This window comes from Rhagoletis zephyria, unplaced genomic scaffold, assembly GCF_001687245.7.
Source record: "Rhagoletis zephyria isolate East Lansing unplaced genomic scaffold, Rhagoletis_zephyria_1.1 Rzeph_scaffold_06098, whole genome shotgun sequence".
Lineage (NCBI taxonomy): Eukaryota > Metazoa > Arthropoda > Insecta > Diptera > Tephritidae > Rhagoletis > Rhagoletis zephyria.
The window spans coordinates 120-23,128 of NW_016163181.1; the positions used below are offsets into that span (position 1 = coordinate 120).

The 23,009-nt window shown below is 33.5% G+C and overlaps 1 protein-coding gene across 1 annotated transcript; it reads left to right on the plus strand.

Annotated features, from left to right (window-relative positions):
- Positions 1-1,237: 1,237 nt before the first annotated feature.
- Positions 1,238-12,241, plus strand: LOC108372849 (frequenin-1-like; the record flags this gene model as incomplete). Its single annotated transcript, XM_017628641.1, has 6 exons — positions 1,238-1,262; positions 4,978-5,026; positions 8,591-8,680; positions 9,219-9,297; positions 11,384-11,472; positions 11,649-12,241. Coding segments are annotated over 6 exons (500 nt in total), but the record flags the coding sequence as incomplete, so codon positions are not given.
- Positions 12,242-23,009: the final 10,768 nt, after the last annotated feature.

Sequence of the window (23,009 nt, forward strand, 5' to 3'; positions counted from 1 at the left end):
CAGTTTTTAAGTTATGACAAGTTTATGTTCAACTTTTAAGCTATCAAAAGTATTTGTTCACTTTTCAAAACAAAAAAATTTATGTCCAAGTTTTTAAGACAAAGAAATTGAATTTCCCAAAACTGTGTGTGCAGTCTTTAAATCGTCCATAATTTATGTCCAGTTTCTCGATTTTTCCAAATGTTAAATTATCAAAAGTTTGTTTTCATTTTTTAAGCTACACGAAATTTATGTGCTGTTTTCAAAGAGGAAAAAATTATGTCCAAAATCAAAACCTATGTAAGAAGCTATGTATCTCGGATAGGGCGTTATTCAACCAAATTCTGAGATAGGCCGTTTTTCAATCAAATACTGAAGTAGGGCGTTCTTAAAAAGTGCGTTTTCGAACTGGCCGCTGAGATAGCTTGAACTTTCACTCTGGTATCGATATATTCCTCACTTAAGTATAGTATTATCTTCACTTTTTTTAACTTTTTATTGGTATTATTTAAACCGCAAAGTAAGGAAGATGGATTTATCTTCTTATTCCGAGAATTTAAGAGATCACTCTTGCGTAGTCCATTTGTAAAAATACAGAGATATAGAGAAAAATACTGTGATTTATTTAAAACTAGTTTCGAAATCATAAAGAACAACTGAAGAGCTGAAAACTTTTAAGAATACACAAAAGAACACACATCATCCGACATAAAATACGTACTTTATAACACTGTTATCTGAAGGTTTTAAGTGAGGCATCTTATAGTGACTTTCTGTTCCTTAAATTTAAATTTCAAGCTTAAGTTTTTCTTCTATTAAATAGATCAGTTCTATAACCAGTAAGACTTACTTAGATGTACTTATCTAAAAACTTTCGTATCTAAAAATTTTTATTATGTATCTATATACCTTGAAAATTCAGAATTAAGTCCAATAATCTCAACTGATTTCTATGTAGTTCGTTAACTCTACAAATATTTGTATCTATATGGAACTTTGATCTTGACAGTGAATGTCGAACGCTAATAGCAAAACTTCAGTCGAATAAAATCTCTCCAAGGACAAACTTTTCTGTGAACCATAGGATATTTTAAAATGTTTCAAAGCCGAACTTGGTTTACCTGTTTATAAATTTTACATTATACACGATACGTATGTACGTATATGTACATACGTATGTATATATTTATTTAGAGAATTGTATTCCATTTTAAACTACTCTACTAACTTTCCTTCCTACCATTTCTTTTCTTTACAGTCACAGAAAAAGAAATTCGACAATGGTGAGTACACATGCATTGGATTTAAATAAGTAGCATAGGATTATTAAATATTTAATCAGATTGAAAAGCATTTTAACAAAAGAAATGAAGTTAGCAACCAAAAGAAGAGGACAATTATTTGAATGCGAAATAGCTTCAACTAAAACTGTTAGCTCTCTTCTTGAATATATTTGCATTAAAATCCTTTGAAAGTTACACAAAAAAGGAACAGCGAAACATCGCGACTCAGCAACAAGCACTAACTTACCGACTTAATAACCTTACACATTCTATTCGCGTTTTTCTTAAATTTCTAAGCATGCCACTGACATTAAGCAACCGCATTACTGTTGATATAGGCCACAATTCTTCGTATGGGGAAGCCAAAGAAACAGCAAGAAAAAATAACGCAAAGCCACGCAAAATGTATTTCAGCTGCCAGCTAAGCTTCCTACTGGAATCGGTTGCTTCTCCTACTACTTAAAAGCTTAAAAACTTGGAATTGAATTAGTGCACCAAAAGCAGAGAATTTAATTCAATTGAAGCGTATTAACAAAAAAACAAACATTATTGTGAAGTAAGGCATCCTAAAAGCAGTAAGATACAATATTGTTTAAATGAGAGTTGACGGCAAATTTACAACGCCATTCCACGCTTTACAATTCGGTATTCGAAATGTGAAGCAGATGGTGGCGCTTAAAGCAAAGCGAACAGGTGGCTTAGTCATAAGTAGCAGATTATATGGCTTTCCACGCAAACTACCTCAAGCAAATTCCCTTTTCTGCTATTAGAAATAGTATGTATTTTCACATGTATGAATTTGAAGTTGTACATTAATTTATCTGTAGATACAAAAGTATGAATACAGCTAAACGCACAATTTGTGCCCTAAATTATTCGAAATGGAATTTTAATTAGTTTGAAAATGTATTTTGTGTAGATTAATGTAGATTAAATGAATTTTAATTGCCCCCGCCTCGCTGATGGACCCATTTGCGGTGCTGATGGCACATAAAGAATATTCCAAGACATGGCAAGTTAAGCAAATTTTCCGCGGATTTGTAAATTACCAAGCTTAAAAGCCATTGCTCCACAATGAAGCACCCAAACAGAGTGTACGGCAAGGAGTTGCTTGAAATTTAATAGACAGCGCAAATTACAAAATGACTAGCTGGAAATTTTATGGAGATTTTAGAATGACATTAGCTTTAAGTTTGTTACAAGTGTATGCAAAACAAATTAAAGCATTTTTACTTTTTCATTCGATCGCTACAAAACCCTGTGGTAGATGACAACAACTCTATTCTTTTGAAGCAGTCTGGACGAGTCCTACTGATACTGCTATTAAACGTTGCTAAGTCACGGAATAGAGTAGGGATAATGTTCATTCCAGAACTTAGAAGAAGCAACTACTACGAAACTAAACCATTGAAGCCAATAAGTCTAATTTCGCTTTTGCTGAAAGCAATCGGCAATGAAATAAGATTAAATAGTCTGAAACGGGCTCCATTTCAGACCACTCCGAATGAAGTGCATTTGGTGTGGGAAGGTCTACGAAAACTGTGCGCGTTGTCTACAGAGATACAAGGGTTGTGTTTTCCTCTACATTGAGAAACCTGCGATAATACGTCTGATTCAGGCTTACGTCAGGCATTATAGAAACGAAATGTGCAAACTATACACAGACGAATAGCTTAGCTAATTCAAACAAGAATTACTCAGTTTCAGCATTTAAGACAACCTGGTACAGTTTCAAATAACAAAGTTGTGATCGCAAAGTGGTGTACGACAACCTGTCCTGTGTAGCCTAGAAGTAGATGTATTTCTATAAGTCTTACTTAACAAAGGCATTCGCTGCTTGGAATATGCAGGTGCCTAAAGCCTGCTTTTCATTAGCTCATATTTGACGCCAAATGTTGTCAAAATAATGAAAACGGGTTGTCATCTGGTGTCATTTGCGTTTGTTGTCATATATCACCACGCAGGGTCATATAAAATGACATCCAAATGAAAACGGCTCTCGCCGTTGATTTGGCAGCATTTGACAACCAAAATGTATTTGCCAACATGTTGGCAATTTTGATTTCGTTTGCCATGCGAACAGCTGATTCTAGCTACAATACGGACCGTTTAGCTACAAAAAAACCAAAAATGCAGATCGATAGAACTTTTCACGCTAATTTCAACCATACCTAAATTATTTGGAGCGAGTCAAAAACAAAGTAAATATAACAGGTTAAACTTCAACTTTCCTATTTCTTATATGTTAAATATCTCAAAAACGACTTGACCGATTAGAAAAGTATTGAATCCAATTCAAAGAGAATTCAAATAGCTTTTTTACGACGTATTTACTATAACCATTTGTTAAAACAAATTTTTGGTAAACGAATTTTAAAGAAAATATATATACTATTTCGATTTTTTCCACTACTTTCGTTAGATTTTGCCCTATAACAAACCTTTCTATATAAGGTAATAACTTGTACTTTCTAAATAATATAAATTTCTGTAACATTAATTATGCAATTTTCTACAAAAAAGGTAATTTAACGAAAAAATAATTTTTTTGTTTTTGACTCAAAAATATAAAAAATCAGAAAAATTATGTACATCAACTGAAAGATAAACTAATCATCCTTATTTTGCCATCATTAGTTGTTTAATCGGTTATGTAGTTCATAAGATATTAATATTTCAAAATACTTAACCTACTATATCTTCTTAATTTTTTACTTGCGCTAAATAATTTTGGTAAGGTTAAAATCAGCATGAAGAGTTCTATCCAATTACATGCTTGGTTTGTCTATAGCTAAACGGCCGGTATTCTTCACTTTTTGTAAAAACATCACATTTGACATCAGTAATGAAAACGGAATGTCAATCATCTGACACCGAAATTTGACGACAGTCTTTGACATGCACTGCGGTATCGACATTTGGTCAGTTTTTAAAATGTAATGAAAACGCATTTGAGATCAAATGAACAGCTGTCAGATGAAGGCAGTTTTTGATGTCAGTGATTTTGACCTAATGAAAACCAGCCTTTAAGTAATAATTGACAAAGCGAAATTTTTTCATTAATAGAAATATTAAAAAAAACTGCACTCAAACTCTTTTAATAAAACCACAAATTAAAAAGTGACCCATAATACCCCTCGATCATCAAGGGTTAAATTTTTTTTGCGAAATATGTGCAAAAACAAAAAAAATCGTGCCATAATTTATATTTGCCAAATGTTGGTCATATTTCCTATAGCGCTCTGAGCAGAATGTTTCAATAAACAACAAGTTGGTGTGCTTTGTTGAACTCGGCCAAAATTGCTTAGGCGGTTACAGAACCAAAGAAGAAGACGAAGAAGTAAGTTGGCTTAACAACGATTTAATCGCGCTTAGAAAATTTAACTTCTAATGACAAGGAGATTTTGTATCGGATTTTTCGTTCCTTTGAACTTTTCATGCCACCTACACAAGTTTAGGTGGGAAGGACTCTTTTCAAAAAGAAGTTTGGCTTCACTTTACACAAATAGGGAGGATATCTAAGCTCTAGGAGATCGAATCTAATACAAAGCTTATCAGGATGACAGGTCTATGGCAAATTAGAAGCTAAGTTACATCTGGATTTGTAATCTTACTAGATATTATTATTATTATTAGATATCTATGTGGTATATAATTGTACATATGTACGTATATACTATCTCTAATTTACTTTATTTATTTTTTCTTCGCACAGGCACAAAGGTTTTCTCAAAGACTGTCCGAATGGTCTACTGACGGAGCAAGTAAGTAAATGAATGTAATTTATAAACATACTCGTCTCTTAATTTTTAATACCTCTATAAAAGAGAACATACATTTTTTGTTCGAACATTTTCACACATATTCAATACACATACATACAATGAATCCAATCAAAATAGTTTTATGTAATAGTTTAGCTGAAATATTCGTTGGCTGATTTAAAAGAAAAGTACTGCAAATAAACCTAAACGGTTGCTTCATAGTGCTAAAGATGTATGTATGTGAATATGTACCTACTAAGTTTACAAACAAATTTATTGCCTGCTATGTACCGGAAAGAATAATGCAAAACAAAACTCAAATTTATGGCGAATTTCGCCTCGGATTGTAAGAACAAAAAAACCCCAGAAAACATAAAACTTACAAAATGTGTGTAAACCAGCGACCAAAAACCAGCAAATGTATGTACGTTAGGGTGGTCCCAAAATGCATGTGGAAAAAGTTAAGTCGGAATTTTTAGGCTCTAGCCGCCTAGGATTGTTCTATANAAACAGAAAACTCTGTTTCTCTCCAAGAGACTCTCGGTAATAATACTCAATTATATATTTAACTCAATTATATAGTAACTATATTTTATAGGTCCCACAAAACCCCCAGAAAATGCCAGAGTAAGCAATGGGGGGATAAATGAAAAATATTTAGTATTAAAAAATTGCTTAATAAACAATTGGATATTGTTACTGGAAGTCTTCTGAAGAGGACCAGAGCTTACCAATCGAAAATATTGATTTTCATGAATTCTATACCATTTATAGGAAAAATTGTTTTCCCCCATATAAAATACATTGAAAACTTTGAGCTCTTTGAGCGCCTCTAAAAAAAATTTTGGTTTCAAAATAAAAAATTTGGGTATATTTTTTTCGATATAAAACAGTCCATGGCGATGGGAGTATTAAATGCCGACTTTACTTATTTTGGTCCACCCTAATGTGCGTACATATGTACATATGTATGTATGCAAGTGTAAGAATAAAGCCGAAGCAAACTCCAAGTTTTTGTGGTTAACACTAAACCATAACGGACGATTTAAATTTCTGTTTCTACCACTTTACGCCACTGGGATTTAGAATTTTTACGACAAGCAGTAAAAGGCATACTTTCTTATGTAACTACTGGCAGAGGCGAAGTAAGCAAATACACATGGTCTGAGAATGTTTTTGTTTTTGCTTGCGTAAAATTTGTTTACCAATTTTATTCAACATTTCTCAAACTAACAACCTACATGCATATGCACATACATACCTATGTACATATATCTAAGTTGAATGCATATGTATGTAAATTTTTCAAAAGAACATCTTCTGTTTTAACAACACTTGTATATGCATGCATATGTGCATATTAAAGTATTAAAGTTTGCATATGTATTTGGAAATACTCGTAAAAATACAAAAATATTATGGCTCTCATTTCAAAGGGTTTTTTGTGCCGGCTAGCACTTCCATTGTTGTTGCTCTCGTATGTATATTTAATCCACGCGCTTGCTCCAGTATACCAATATATGAAAATATATGCATTTGGCTTGTTTGTTGTTACTGCAGCTTGACGCATTAAACGAATATTCTGCCGTCAGCTGTTCGCTTCATCGTTATGCAAACGATACACAAGCCAGCAGACGCCCACGTCACTCGCGCAACAGAAACCATAACAAAAACAATAATATTTTCTTCGCTTCAACGGCTATGCGCCTAAAAATATGCCTGATGAATGAAATTTATACTTGAAATGTAGCTTGAGTTGTAGGCAGAGGTACGGTGCGGCAAGTTCGATAGAAGTTTTCGTAGATAAAAAAAAAAACACTCGTGCTGGGATTCTGGAAATCGCTATGCTAACTTTCAGTTAACCAACATTAATAAACGAACAGCAGGTGTGCCTAAAAATATGCAATGCCTTCAGAGAAATATTTCGGTTTCTTCTGTTAAAAATTTCTTATTGCACCCCTTTCATTTATATAATTTCGCACAACTTTACATTTCAAGGCCAGCATGCAGCTCTCAAGAAAAGCAAAAACTCCATATAAAATGACGTACAAGAAATGGCTAAGAATGGTTTAGGAATGGTTTTCTAAAGTTTTTTTTTTTTTTTTGTAAAAAAGAGGCAACCCATGCTTGCAACAGAAATATATGCCCATTCCATTATTCCTTGGGGAAAGAGTGAACCAACAGGCCGGTAAAGTATCAGATGTCAAAATTCCTTGGAAACACACACGAAACGGACATTTTTTTCTTGACCATTTTTTCGAGAGTAGCATACTGGCCTTAAAACGGTTGTACCTNGGTTTAGGAATGGTTTTCTAAAGTTTTTTTTTTTTTTTGTAAAAAAGAGGCAACCCATGCTTGCAACAGAAATATATGCCCATTCCATTATTCCTTGGGGAAAGAGTGAACCAACAGGCCGGTAAAGTATCAGATGTCAAAATTCCTTGGAAACACACACGAAACGGACATTTTTTTCTTGACCATTTTTTCGAGAGTAGCATACTGGCCTTAAAACGGTTGTACCTTAAAGTAGGGATAAATCGTTACCATCAAGATATTACTCAAATCAGTACTACCTACTCAGTATCGGAAAGGTATCGAGAACTTGTACATAGAATTACGGTTTTGCATTTTTTTCAAGGTTATCGTATTTTTTTAACAAAAAGCCCTTTTAGGTGTAGTCGCACGCGTGGTCTAGGTAGCTTATTCAATGGCTAAGCGCTAACTGCCAATTCCGCATGAGTTTTGGTCGGGAACTGTCTGGACCGCATGCATGATGACTTAATATCGTTTTAGTCCGCTATTGACGTACCTGTTGGGAGAGTGACGAGATGGAAAATCTCAGAAACTTATACTGGGGTTGCGACGAAACATACTTTTAAGAAAAATTAACTCGCCAGATGGCGCTAGAGTCGAGTTATTCAGAAAATTTTATCGTATATTGTATGACCAGATTTTGATGATGTGGGATTTGTTTTAAATTTATAAAAAAATACCACCTTTATTTAACTAAACCACTGTGCGCTCTGACGTCATCGCTGTTTGCCAGCACCAACACCGCCATAGTTAGCCAACGCTTTGCTAAAGCTCTTATTCCACCGAAACACTTGATTTACAAAACAAGCAGGCTACAACAACAAAATACAAATAACTAACAACAACTACCACAAGTGTTGCTACACAATCATACAGAATTTACGAGTACAAGTAAAATAAAAAATATTTAATAATAAAACAAACAACATGGCGCCATACTTTGCCAACTTCCATGTTTTCCTGCTAGTCATAACACAGTTTTTCGCACACACCCACGCCGGCTTTTAATACCAGCCAGCTTTACAAGAAAAAACACACACACACATCCCTTACACATACTACCAGGACAAACGCTTACTACTTGCGTGCTCTACTTCTCCTCTTCAGTGCACTTGACGACCGACACCAAAAGTCGTTTCATTTCACCACCAACATGTCAAGATTATTTTTTTATTACTTTCTGTTGTACGAGTAATTTTACGAATTTTGTATTTATGTTCTCACAAATTTTTCTTTTGTTTTACTTTACAGGGTTTTATTAAAATTTACAAACAATTCTTCCCGCAAGGAGATCCCAGTAAATTTGCCTCGCTGGTGTTTCGTGTCTTCGATGAAAATGAGGTAAGTTAGTCACTGCAGTCGCCAATAACATTCAGAGCGAAGTAGAAGTAGAAAGAGTATAAATATATAAAATAATAAATACATACATACGCAACCAAAATGGCAGTTTGTAAAAACAACAATCAGCATTGCTTTGTCGTCCATTCCCATTGTTCTATTTGGCAGTGGCTGAAAGTATTAATTTTGCTGCAGCTTTTACGTGAATTGGCTGCTCATTTATTAATCCGATTCAATCGTAGACAATCTATTTTCATTCAATTCCTTTCACTACATTCGATTCCGAACATTTCGATTCAATATTGCATACATTCAGGATTGTGTATCTTTCCTTAAGTCAATAGCTTGAATGAAATTTTAGCTTTTAAATGAATCAACAGCGAATTTGAACTATAGCTTCATGCTTTCTTTACAACTTTTCTATTTTTCTTCTTCTCTTATTCTTAACTGCTCACGGTTTACCTACTTGTTTATTCGCTTTTGTCTTTTCTGCCCTTTTCTCGTTTTTCCGCCTCTTCCTCTTTGCTTCTCTTTATTTCAGGATGGCGCGATTGAGTTTGAGGAGTTCATTCGAGCGTTATCGATTACATCGCGCGGCAACCTGGACGAAAAGCTGCAATGTAAGTACAATCGGGGGAATGTATACGCCGCACACGTAGATTACTGCAAATTACTAGGTATGAATAGCTAAGCAGAGATTTGCACGATATTAAATTTTTATACCTGTGAATATTGATATGGCATGCAGTCAGTGGGGTTGGAGAGGGAAATTTAATACATTTTTTTTTTTTTTCGTAGAATATGTGAGCATGAACGACTGTTTAGAGACTTTTTGAGCTATTAAATTTCAGTAATTTAAACTTATAGTCAAATTCAGTTAATACTCAAAAAAACTAGAAAGGTCCTTCCAACGAAAAATTCCAATAAATCTCGTAGGAGAATATGAGATGATGGCTCAGCCGGGCAGGTCGATGTCCTCGTTGGGCCTAAGGCAGGCATCAGCACTACGAAAATGATACGTTGGACGGATTGATGTAGGCGGAGAAAAACACTTTACGGCATCTGCTACAGTTGCCTTTCAATAAGTGAAAGTTCGGCGTAAAATTTATGAAGGGAACGAGAGCCCGACGAAAAAGGAAGATGATATTACTAAAACTGTTGTCCTTCCAAGACATTCATAAAAACCATGCTTGGCGGTTTTAATGCTCTTAAAGGGGCCACACCCATAGGCTTCATAGGCTGTAGCCATCGCGGAGAAAGCTATAAAAGCAGTTGAGGAGTGGCGAAGCACAATTTTAATGCTAGTATGGGAAAAGGGGGCATTTTTGGTTCCACAGTCGGTTGGTTGAGCCTCAACGATGAAACTTTCAATAAAACAACAAGGCTTAGAAACTACGGCGTAGCGCGGAGTATTGTAGCTCGTGTCCGAATCAAAATATACTACAAATCAAACGTATGGGCAATCTGAAGGCTCTACAGCAATTTGGTTGGACTAAAATGACTTTTTTCCAGGAACGGTAACTATAAGTTGTCTAAATAAGATAGTTAGGAGATACGGTGGGTGCTGAAAATATATTTAGTTCATCAGGCAGCTGATGTAAAGAAAACGTAAGGCAGCTGCGAAGAAAGTACTGGCAAGTCTCAAAACAGCTACGGCAATAGTACTCCCGAGACGATGTTAAGTCATAACGCTGGAGTTCCTACATATTATGGAAACAACTTCTCAGGAGAAAAGAAAAACAACTCAGAAAATGCCCTGTCAGCTTTGCTGTTATCTGCAATATCGATATGCACTGTAAACCAAATCAGCCTAATTTAAAAATACGACTACTCTGAGGCCACCGAAAGAGTGGACCGACATTGCCACACCAGTTTTGATTGCAGCCCTTGTTTCTTCACTTCGAATAGAATTCTCCGTTAAACCGAATAAGTCGGAGTGGCACCACCGATTATCGTTCCCTTCTAAACACGTGGTGAGACTAAATATAACACCCGATCCATGGCATCATCTTCACAATTTCTTCAAAGTCATTTGGCCTTTGCGAGGCTGAGGTCTAAATACATAATTCGGCTTGCGGAAGTTCGTGCCCCAAAGTGTTTTTCAAGTTGCTGATGTTCCAACTATGTACCTTAAACAAGGTGGCGCAAAATTAAACACCCTTCTTCTTAATCACTTCTTTCTTTAGGACTATTTGAAGTCGCAGGTTTATGCCAAAGGCCCCATAAAATCGCAGCCCTTAAGGAGAAATTCGCCATGAAAGCGAACAGTTATCGCCGGAAATCTTGCGGAATGTCATGGACGGATGTCACTTAACAGCAAAGGGCAAAAAAAGATTTCCAGAACACAAAATAATTTTTTTTTTTATTTAGTAAAAAAGTTATTGAAAAGCAAAATGGATGATTAATTTTGGGCCCCCATACCTTAACTAAGTATAATTTTATGGGATACATTTGAAAAAACAATAGGACCGATTTCGATTAGAAAAAATAATATCTAATATGTTAATTTTTAGGCATAAAATATATAGGAAACCTACTGTTGTAAGTAGATATTTATAAGCATAGATGCTCTTTTTTAAAATTATAGTATCTACTAGCTGTTCAAGAGTCTTTTAAATTACAGCAAAGTACGGAAAGTGCCATTAATTAAATTATTAAAATATTTATTATCACGAATGAATTCTACATGATTATGTAATCTTTCAGGGGCATTCCGGTTGTACGATGTGGACAATGACGGCTACATAACGAGGGAGGAAATGTACAACATAGTGGATGCAATATACCAGATGGTGGTAAGTAAAACAGTTTTTAACCATAAAAAACTAATGCTCTTCTAGTTTTAAATCCCCTTCTTAAATTATATTTATGTACATATGTACGCAAACACCACTGCCTACATACATATTATCTATGCACTTTTATTTTCACACTAAAATTGATCACTTTCTATACCCCCCACCTCTAATAGGGCCAACAACCTCAGACGGAGGAGGAGAATACACCGCAAAAACGGGTCGACAAAATATTCGATCAAATGGATAAAAATCATGATGATCGGTTGACGCTCGACGAATTTCGTGAGGGTAGTAAAGCTGATCCACGTATAGTGCAGGCGTTAAGTTTAGGTGGTGATTAACCAAAAGAGACTTAGTTTAATTCTGTAACAGATTAAACGAGAAAGCGCAAACAAAACAAAAGAAAGAAACTTAAGAAATTAAACAATAAAAAATGAAGAAATATTCATAAAAAAAAACTAAATACATAGTAAGGGAAAAAAGAAGCAGCAGGAAATCTAGGAGGTTGGTAAACATAATTTCTTGCAAAAAATATTTATAAATTATGAGAGATGAGTCATAATCAAAAGGAAGAAGCACACATTAATTTACACAAACACAAATGAACAGCGTAGGCCTGAGTTATGCCAATGGCAGTCAGCTGGTACTTGCATATATTCAAATGTACATACACACATACTTACATACAAAAAAGTATAGCCATTAGTTTACTTAGCATGGAGTTAGACTATGAAAAACCACAACAACATACAAACGAAAAAGTTTCAAGTAAGGCAAGCGGTAGAAAAGCTTCGAAAACCCAACAAAAAAAATGTATTTCAAGAATGCAAAAATAAACGAACTAGCAAATTAAATTCAAAGCGAACTTAGGTGAAACGGGTTAAGTGTAGATTACACCGCCAACAAAGACACTGTGGTTGTACCGCTAACGTACACACACACACACACACGCATACGCAAACATAGTTTTAGTGAATTCAACGAAATAGAAATCAAAATCTGCCTGAAACTGACAGTCTTATACGCAAAAGCAGCCAACAAGATTTAGAGAAATACTGAAATAAAAGTAAACAACAAAAAAGCCAACTTCTAAGCAGCAGATTTGTAGGAAGTAAAAAAAAAAGTTTTCGCGGAAGTAATATTGGAATTCATAGAGGAAATTAAAATTGACTTTAAACACTGCAGCTAAAGGTCGAATACAAAGGTGCGTTTTGAACAATTACAAAAACAAAATAAAAAAAATAAAATAAGATAAGAGGAAAAAAGTAAGAAAAGTAAGAGCAACAAATTTCACACTTTCTATTTGCAATAACTATGTATATAAACATACATACACAAGTATCAAGTGACAACAAAAATTAAATACATTTTTAGGATGTGCTTAAAAATAGGATGTGCTTAAATATAAAGTGCACTAAAATTGAAACAAAATAAGTGAGCTTTAGTCATTTCGTACCTCTTGTGCTTAAACGACCGGTTACTTGTACCGATTGCAACTGAAAATCTTGCTATCTCCATAAACAAGACCCTTTACTTTTGGTTGCTGAATTTTGCCAAATAACCAACGCGTCCAGATACAAGTGACCGGTCATTTAGGCACAAGAGGTACGAAGTGACTTATGCCACTTTCAAAATAAACATAAAACATAAACATTTTGAAGGCTTGAGTGCTTTACAGATAACATTGCCAGTTGCGATAAAGAAAATATTTATTAATCAAACATGCATGCCTGCGCAGAAGCTTCTGCATAGATATTGGGCCTCTAACATAAAAAGTAAGCCTAAACTTTTGGTGTGTGTAGGGCCCATTATCTGAAGCACAGCACGCAAGTTTGGCAAACATTGAAAAATATTTAAAGAAACGAAATTGTTATGAACAATGACACCAATTTATAATATAATTAATTATATAAATTCATTACTCATAAAGAAATCTATTAGAATATTAAAAAAAAAATCTTCAAAAATCAATTGCTTTGTTTTTTTTTTCTTTTAATATGCGTCCTTCAAGACGTTAAAAACTTTGCACTTTCCTTGAAGTTTCAAGTTAATATCTTAAATAATCAAATAAAAATAAAATTAATATTCATGTCATGAAAATTCAACTGCAAATTCTGAATAGGTAGCGAAGTGCAATAATTTCTAAGCGCTGATAATAATAATCTTAGTCCAATCAAGCTATAAAAAATAGCAATTTTTTTAGTATCTATGTTACGATTCGCGAATAATTTCGATTTATGCAAATGAGGAGATTTTAAAACAACTCTTAAATATTTACTTAGAAATCATTCAAGTTGCCATCTTCGCTTAAGAAATAAATTCTTATAAGACCCTCATACATTTTTTATGTGACTGTTTTTTCCAAACATGGGGACTGTTTTTTCAAACATGGTTGGGTGTTTTCATAGTTTTCATAATCTTTGTGTAACCCAATTTCATGAAAAATGTTGAAAATTCTATTTCATTTAGAGCTGTTATGAATTATGAATTAGGGAACAAAAAGCCTGGTGGTGAGGGCAAGAAAATTGGTGTGCAAACTTATAACAGAACTTTATTCAATTATTCTTTATCAATAGATTAGGTACTGAATTTTAGTATACAGAATTTTCATCATCACAATGGTTTGGCAAAAATATTCAAATACTGAGTTTATCTTCAAACTGTTGGAGTAATTTACTTCTTTAGTTCAAGAGTTGAAAAGAAGGATAAACTCACAGATGTCCTGTTAAAAATGTTCCCTGGATGCCACTATCCAATACCTACATATGTAGAATTGCTCGTTGATTGCAAAAATCGAGTTAATTTCCCCGTTATTCAGCTAAAAAAAAGTGGTTTCGCTTAATCACACATATATTACGAATCAATTGAATAATCTTAATATGAATAACAGTACATACATCACATTTCGATAGCCTTATAGCTTCGGAGAAATTAATTAATAATTCCAGATTTTTTTTTCTATGTATAAAAAAAAATTAAAAAAAAAAAACAAACCCTAACAGGAAAAAATTTAAAGAATAACAGTTTATGTGTAATTTTTTTCCCTGATCTGTTACAAAAAACAAAGTACTCATGAAGAAAATCAATATTCATACGCCATGTAACAAGCACTCTTTCGTGCTCAGATTTCATACAAAAAATCCTAGCTCATTTTAATTTCACTAATTCCTTTTTTATGTAAGGGAACAGGCTTTTATACAAAATCAAACAGTCTACCAAAAATTTTTTTATTTTTTTTTATTTTTCCCCTGTTAAAATTGGAATGATTTATTAATTTAACAGACACTAACGGGCCTATCAAAAGTGATGTATGTATTTATATATATACATAGGTGGCTTTCCTGTTTGCTTCGTGGCGTGTGTCCATTTTTTTATCAAGGATATTTTTCAGGGCTTGACGAGCCGAAAAACTATGGTAAATTATCGATATTACAGCAGTGAGTCTGAATTGATAAGGCTATCTTAGGAACCTAACTGGAATTACATAGCAGTCTCAGTAGCAATATTTTTAAATAAAAATTTTAAATAAAATGTGCCAGACCCTGGTGCATAACGGAAGGTTAAGTCAGGCTTAGTTGAACAAAGAAATGAGTTCAGTTTCTTTTTTAACTTTTTTTGTTAAAAGATGTATAGGAAACATATAAATTATAAATAATTCTTAACAAAACAATGTAAACTTAGTTGAAGTCATTAACAATTGGTGATTGGCCTTAGCGTCAAAATTTTTAGCCCGTTAAATTGTGGCAGCTGTAGAAAAATTTTTACAAATTTTTTCACTAAGTAGAATTGTATACCTATATGTATTAAAATACATATCTACATAAAAGCAAAGCCAAAAAGTAAGTATTTTAATATTTTTTGCAAACTATTATTTTTTTCAATTTTTTTAATTCTCAAGTTTTTAAGCATGATTTTTTTTTTCTAAAATTACCCTCGATATACTATATATGTATATTTAGTATTTATACTAGCAATTTATTTGGCATTGAATTTTTTTCTATGTGAACTTTACAAAATTATTTGCATGTTTCCAAATTTATACACACTTTTTCTACGCTGAAAGAAAACACGTTAAACAATTTTTCACATATCTTCTACTTATGCAAATTTAAGTAATGCATTTTTACTTAAATTACATAATTACTTTTCCGAAATATTTTTATAACTATGCACAAAAACGGAGCTAAACAGCCTGATTCAGTATACTTCATAAATTCCAAATATTTACTAATTATTTGGTATGCTTATTTAGTTAGACAAGTTTACAGAAATAAAAAAAATTTTCCGGCCATAATTTCTAAAGTAAAATTTTCCGCCGAATACGAATATGTAGTCAAGATAAGAAAAAGTAGCAATGGTTTTTAAGGCATAGCAAACTATTTTTTAGATCTTAAACAAATGCGCTCACTTAAATAATAGCAGTTTTTTCAATATAATTGTCCTATCTTAAATGGTTTTTGATATAAGGGAAGCTTATTAAATCCACATGTAAGCTTCCTAAGCTAGTAGCTCGGTTGGAAAATGTTTTTGTCGTAGATGATAGGAAACTTAATAGGCTTCACTAATGTAAGCCAAAATTTTAGATTGGGCAACTATACCAAAAAAAACTGTTATTGAGTTGGTAGACTCTTTTCAGATCTCAAAAAAACAAACTGTGGCTATATCTCAGAAACTGTTCTACTTTTTTATGTTTTGACTTCATATACAGATTCGGCGGAAATTAAACATAAGAAATTATAGTCAAATGCCACAGGTCGGATTTTTTGTCGACAAGTGTTATCAGGATTAAGCAAGAAAACCCGTTTTGCTCCAATTTATTAGGAAACACTACATTTGATAGAGAAATTATTATTTTCTCATAGGTAATGTCTGCGGCATTTTTTAAATGAATTTCTTTATTTATGTTAATGAGTGTTCTTTGAAGTCAATTGTTTAAAAGCAAGATCAATGAAGGATACGTTCTCCGCCTTATTTGATTATCAGTTTCCATGATTCGGTGAGCTGCACACATCCCCGTTAGTGAAATGAGCTTGTTTTGATAGCCGAAAAACTGAACAAGATAAAGACTTACCGCCAAGTGAGAATAATGTTTGCTTATTGAATTGAATTGAAGTGAACTTAAATGCACACTTACACATACATAAGAGCATACACACATTCCCTATATGGTTAGCCTTTTCAAACCTTCTACTGAGTTTTATGTCCACTTTCTATGTTCCCGATTTTCTTATACTTCAACTATCTTTTTCAGTGTATCACCAATCTAAAATAATTTCTGTTTTATATGTGGTTCAGCTTTGGTTTTAGAAAACAAATAAAATGCCGTTGTATAAATAAACAAAAGAAAGGTAAAAAAAAAAAATTAATTTAAAAGTTGTTGCATAACGCAACTTGTTGGTAAAAGAAGTTGCTTAAGCAGCAATTTATATATGAATGTATATTTAATTAAAGCAAATCAAATGTACTTAAATAAGTCAAATATTTTTTTGTTAAATTGAAATACATAAATAATTTAAATATATTTCAACAAAAATACAGCAAAGTTTTTTTCTTACTTTAGTAGAAAAGTTAGATATAAAACCTTTTATTAGAACTAGAACACTAGTTTAGACGAAAAATAATTAACTGCTATAAGCTGACTTTGGGTCGCTGAACACGAAAATAATACACATTTTTTCAAAAAAAAGCATTTTCGAGACTTTTTCGAAAAACGCGTTTTATGGTACTTTTCGCAATAATTCGTCAGTGTCTCATAAAAATCATGCAATCGACCTAACCGATTTGTACAGACAGAAAAAAAAATATTAGCGTTACTTGCGAAAATTGAAATTTTCAATAATTTTTGAAAATTAAACATTTTCAATTGAAGATTTTTTTTGAGTATTTTAAAATTGTATGTAAAAGATTAATTATTAAAATAATTTTTTAACCTAAAATCATCAAAATCGGATGAGAAATGTAGATGTTATGGAGCACTTAGTAAAAGTTTTAACTATGTATTTTTCACACAATCCTACGCGCTTGGTCGAAAATAAGCTTTTCTTTTAGAATTCGCACCCAGGATTTTTTACTCAGTGCTCCAGGACATCTTAGTTTCTCATTAAATTTTCATGACCCTAGTCTCAAAATTTACTGTAGTGATTTATCTTTACACCAAATTTTTAAGATACTAAAAAACAAAACAAAAACAAAAACAATCAAAAATACGTTCGCTGATTTTTTCGTAAAATATTGACGAGTAACTGCGAAAAGTAGCAAAAAAACACATTTTTCGAAAAAAAATCTCAAAAACGCTTCTTTGAAAAGAAAAATGAGTAATGTTTATGGACTCAGCAACACAAAATTAGCCTGATAAACATTTTTTCTTGAGCTCATGCGATTACCACAAAATTTGTAGAGTAGCGTAATTCACTTATCTAATTTCAAATTGAAGCTTGGTAAAAAATTTGCGAATTTTTGAATAGACCAACGCAAAAAAAAAATGTTTTATTTGTAAATTACAATATCTTAATTTTGTGACAAAAAAATGCAAGCAAATAAATAGTTATTAAATGCACTAACTGCATGTTTACTAAATAAATAAAAATAAATATAAAATCCTCTGCCTTTTCTTTCTTTCTTTCTACTTAGTTCTTTTTACGTGTTTAGCTGCACATACTCGTACGTATCTAAATATATATTTTGATATACACATTTGTAAGCTAAAATGCCTTTTCTGCATTTGTACACCGTCTGCGGCTTCATTTTTATACACACATACATACATTCATATATGCAAGATCTTCTAAATAAGAAACTTTACAAATGGTTTTTTTGCTACAAATCCATATATCTTATTAAGTACTACTGTCCAGTCCAGTCTTTTGCGTATGCATATCTGTAATAATAAACATTTTTAGACCAACCTACATATATCTATATTTTTTATATCTAAATGTTGTTTGCATACCTACTGCTACTTCTTTTTATAGCATTTCGTTCGTAAAAGTATATATCTATTATTGTCCACATTTTATGTGTTTTTTCCATTTTATCTTACTACTCCTGCTATTAACTTTCCTTTCTATAATTTGTTCCTTACTTCGCATGATGCTTTATTTAGCTTCCGTTGTTTTTCTTACCAACATAGCTTTAGTATTATTTATCCTTTTCTTGGTTGTTTATATTTACTTTTTTAAGTACATCGTAAAACTGCGAATGATATGACGCATAAGAGAAACATCGTAATAATTTTTGCTACCGATTTAATTGTGCTTAAAGAAGAATTTAAGACACAAAGGCAATAAAATCTACAGATTTTACATCTATAGGTAATGCAGCTTTAAAAGAAATAAAATGTGGCATTATTAAAAGGATATTAATTATTTATAGCAATAGCATTCATTATAAAGATTACGTTTCAAAAGTACTTTCAATGACTTCTCAAACAGTTTCTTAAATTTTTAAATATTGAATATCTCTTTTTAAGGCTACTTTATAGTTTATTTTAAACTCTCGTGCGCGGAGTAAGGATCGCTCCCGAGCTCTCCTTAAACAAGTGCTGGCTGCGTAAAAAAATAAAAAATAAAATAACTGATTTTTATGAATCTTAAGGCGAAATCACACGGTTAGTGCATTTGTACAGATTTTTATATTTTGACAGTTGGAGAGTGGTGTTGTTTTGAAATTTTGGCATTGAACTGAACTCATTCATCACTGATGGCTTTAGTCGTCTATGGTACTGAAATTTTCTTAGCAGCTGATTTTCACGTGCCTTCGTACAATCGAGACAGTTCACTGCTCTGCTCATCGAACACTTACGGTGGACGCAGTGTTTGTAGAGAAAGGAGTGCACTCTACCGACATATTGGCAAGATAGACTATCGCGATCTCCGTCGTTGTGCTTACAAGAAGGCAGACCCTTACCGACCAGCAGGAAGGAAGAGACATGTCCGATGGACAATACTGAAGACTGATAATTAATATGAAGCTGAGACCGAACTAACCGATATTGAACCACAGGAGTTCATGGGCGTCCCCACCTCCTCTATATACGGTGATAAGTTTTCAAGGGGAGCTACTCTTCCTTGCCAAGTTCTCAACCATACAGTTTCTTGCAATGTCGGGTCTGAGTGGGCAGTCAGACATTCCAAAAATTTCGGACTTCCCCTTAACAAAGCTGGACGAGACTAGTCTGAAACTTTCCTCCGAGGCGAAATACTTAGGTATAATCCTTGACTCCAAACTTACGTGAAGGCGCAACGTAGCGGAAATAGGAAAGACGGGCCTACCAGTATATTATACCAGTGAAAGGACTTTCGGGAAAAGTTGATGCCCTCACCGCATATAATTCACGATATGTAGATCACAGTCACCCGCCTGTTAGATAGATAGATAATAAAATGAGGTTTGCACCGGGACCTAGTGATCTATTGTGCCCCCACTCTTCACAATACCTCCTCTAGATCTAAATCCCCGTGAAAATTTAACAGTACCTTAGGGGATAGGGAGTGAATGTGCCTAAGCTGTGGCCGCATTGAGCCTAAATTTCTCTCACATCTTCTGCAGACTGCATCACATTCGGCTGAACATGAGTCACGTCAAAACTTCTCTCTGTTAGGTTCCTGAACTTATCAATATAGAAGGGAACGAAATAGCTGATGATATAACTAGAAACTGCTCGGAAATGCAAATTTGCGAAACGTGTAAGCCCCTACCGCACCCGATTTCTTTTTTGCTAAGGAGGGTTGAAGAATGCACCACAGCCGTAACTAGTGACCTATGGATCAATCGGGATGACTGTGAGGTTTCAAGATCCTTGTGACCGAGGCCCAATAAGAGTCGTGCTGGGGAACTATTGACACTAAGCAAATCTGCAGTAAGGGCTCTAACCGCCATCATCACAGGGCACTGCGCTTTATCAACAAGCTCCTTCTGCAGAAGTTGTCGGGATAAAGATGAAGAGGAATCGATTCACCACTTTTCATGTCAATGCCCAGATCTCCAGACAAGGTGATTTGGGGTCACGCATTTTCAATAGTTTAGAAGAGATAGCGGGGGTGAAAATATCGAACCTCCACCGCTCCACTGCTGTTCTAACATTATGGATTAACCTCCGTTAGAAGGAGATGCCTCCTCCTGGCACTCATAGAGAGCATTCACAATGGGCAAATCTGCCTCCGAGTGGAAGTATTAGTCATTCGTACACGCGTTCCTAACCCACACCAACGGAATTATGAAGCTGCTCGTAGAATGGCAATTGGTCATAGATAATAATGGATAAATGGTTAATAAAAATAGATTTTCAATATAGAACATTTTTTTCAAATTTATCCAAAAATCCGCGGAAGCTTTTTATGTGGCCCAATATATAACTATTTACATAAAAATAAAGCTTTTTAAATGTCCTACGTAGATTCCAAATAACTTTTTAATTTATTATTTTCCTTCGGTCTTTGTTAATAATGTAAAAGGTTAATGGCGTACTGATAATATAGATACATTGTTATGCGTTAGCGAAAAATTTGTATGCCTTTAAAAAATTTTAATTTTTCCGCAGCAACATATCTACATATTAAAACAAAACACATTCAAATCTAAGCAAGCTCTCGCAACTGAAATTATTTTAAAATTCACTACCAATCACCAAATGAAAAATATTTCTCACTCATGAATAATGCTCATAGAAAGTAGAAATCTTCGCACCGCACTAAAATTTCTAAGTAAAAACAGATAATAATTGTATAAAAGGAAAATACCGCAACAACTACTCACTTGAAATCGCTAGCTGCTTGTAAATTAAACGCTTAAATATTTTATTTTCATTTATTAACAACTAATTATTAATCTATAAAAAATAAAATTAAATATATCAGTGTAAGTATTTGTATGCCTCAGAAATGCTATTTACTATTGAAATAAATACTTTTGAAATTAATAAACTGTGAAAATACTTAGCTGCAACAATCAAATTTAAGCGCTTACTTTACACTTAAATATAAATAACTGTGACATTAAGTTACAAACAAAACTAAAGAAACTCAAAACTTTTCACGGCCTGTAAAAATATGTAATTAATTTCAACTGACTTAAAACTAAATAATTATATTTAGTAATAAAATATAAAATTAAAAAATGCTTATCAACACAAATGTTACAACTTACAATAAGCTTGAAAAGTGTGTGATTTGTAACTGTAAAAAAATATTTACAATTACAATAAATCAATTAACTCGCATAAATATTATGCAATTCAAATAATTATGTAAGTATAAAGTATTGAAATTTAATTATTATGTATAGCCAATCAATTGAGGTATCTCCTTTTGAAGTGTCAAAGGGGAAACGTAAACCAATTGTAAATAAATAATGTGATTAATGAGTACGAGTGTGGATGCGAAAAAGAGAATTTACAATACTCGTATAATTGAACAAACATAAGAAATATGCATCGATATGAAAGCACAGTCAATATTTGTTTCCAATATTTCCTTACAAAAACTCTTGCAGGACTAAAAGATCCAAAAAGTCAAATATATAATACTGAAGGCCCGTTGACAAGTTGAGTGAACTTATTTTGTGATGAGTAGTGCACAATTAGTAATTATTTAAATTTTATAGCTCCTTTCGGAAGGCATAACATTTTTTTTTTTTTTTTAGAAAACTCGCAGAATAGTGGCTTACAACTTATCGCATTTGCTATACGCAAGACCAAGATTAAAGAAACTGTTTTTTTTTTTCGTTGGACGCTGTGCTATAGCGCTTTGTTTAAGTGGTCTTTTCAAATCTGGATTCGCCTGTTTCCATCCAAATTAAAAGGAATGGCGCTTGGTCGCCGCTACAACTTTTCAGCCTTTCAAAGCTTCTAAGTTTCTTTTTTACAGAAGTTATTTGCTAACTGCTTTCTATTTGTCCAAGTACTCCAGTGGTACTGAACCTTTTGGTTATGAGGGACCACAAGTGACGTCAAATCCTTCTCCAGCTGGCCTTTCCATCGCAGACATGACCTTTCTCTATTACCCGCATCGCGACTGTAGCGCTTCTGTCCGTTCGTACGACATGATCAAGCCAACATAGCCACTGTATTTTAATTCGCCGCACTATGCCTACTTTTATCGTCTGCGGTATTCGCCATCGCCAACGCGTAAAGGCCTGTAAATCTTCTGCCGAATTTTTCTCTCCAAGAGCCGCCTCATTTACCTACTCAGTCCAAAGTAGCACTTGTTGGTAAGGGTGACTCTTCGATGGATTTCAACGCTGACAATATTATTGCTGTTAATGCTGGTCTATAATTAAACGAAATCGTCTACTTTTAAAAACTTGAAACCGTCGACAGTGACGTGGGTGCCAATATGCTTATACTCTCACTGTTTGTCGTTGTGTCCTCGTTTACCACCGGACCCGCCTGCTTTGCTTCCCTATCTATTCCGAGAAAACAGAATATGCGTGGCTTTTGTTTTTACCTATGAAGTCGATATCGTTGACATACGCCAGCAATTGTTCGCTCTTGTAAGGTATTGTGCCGGAGCAGTTTAGTTCTGCGGCTCTAATTATCT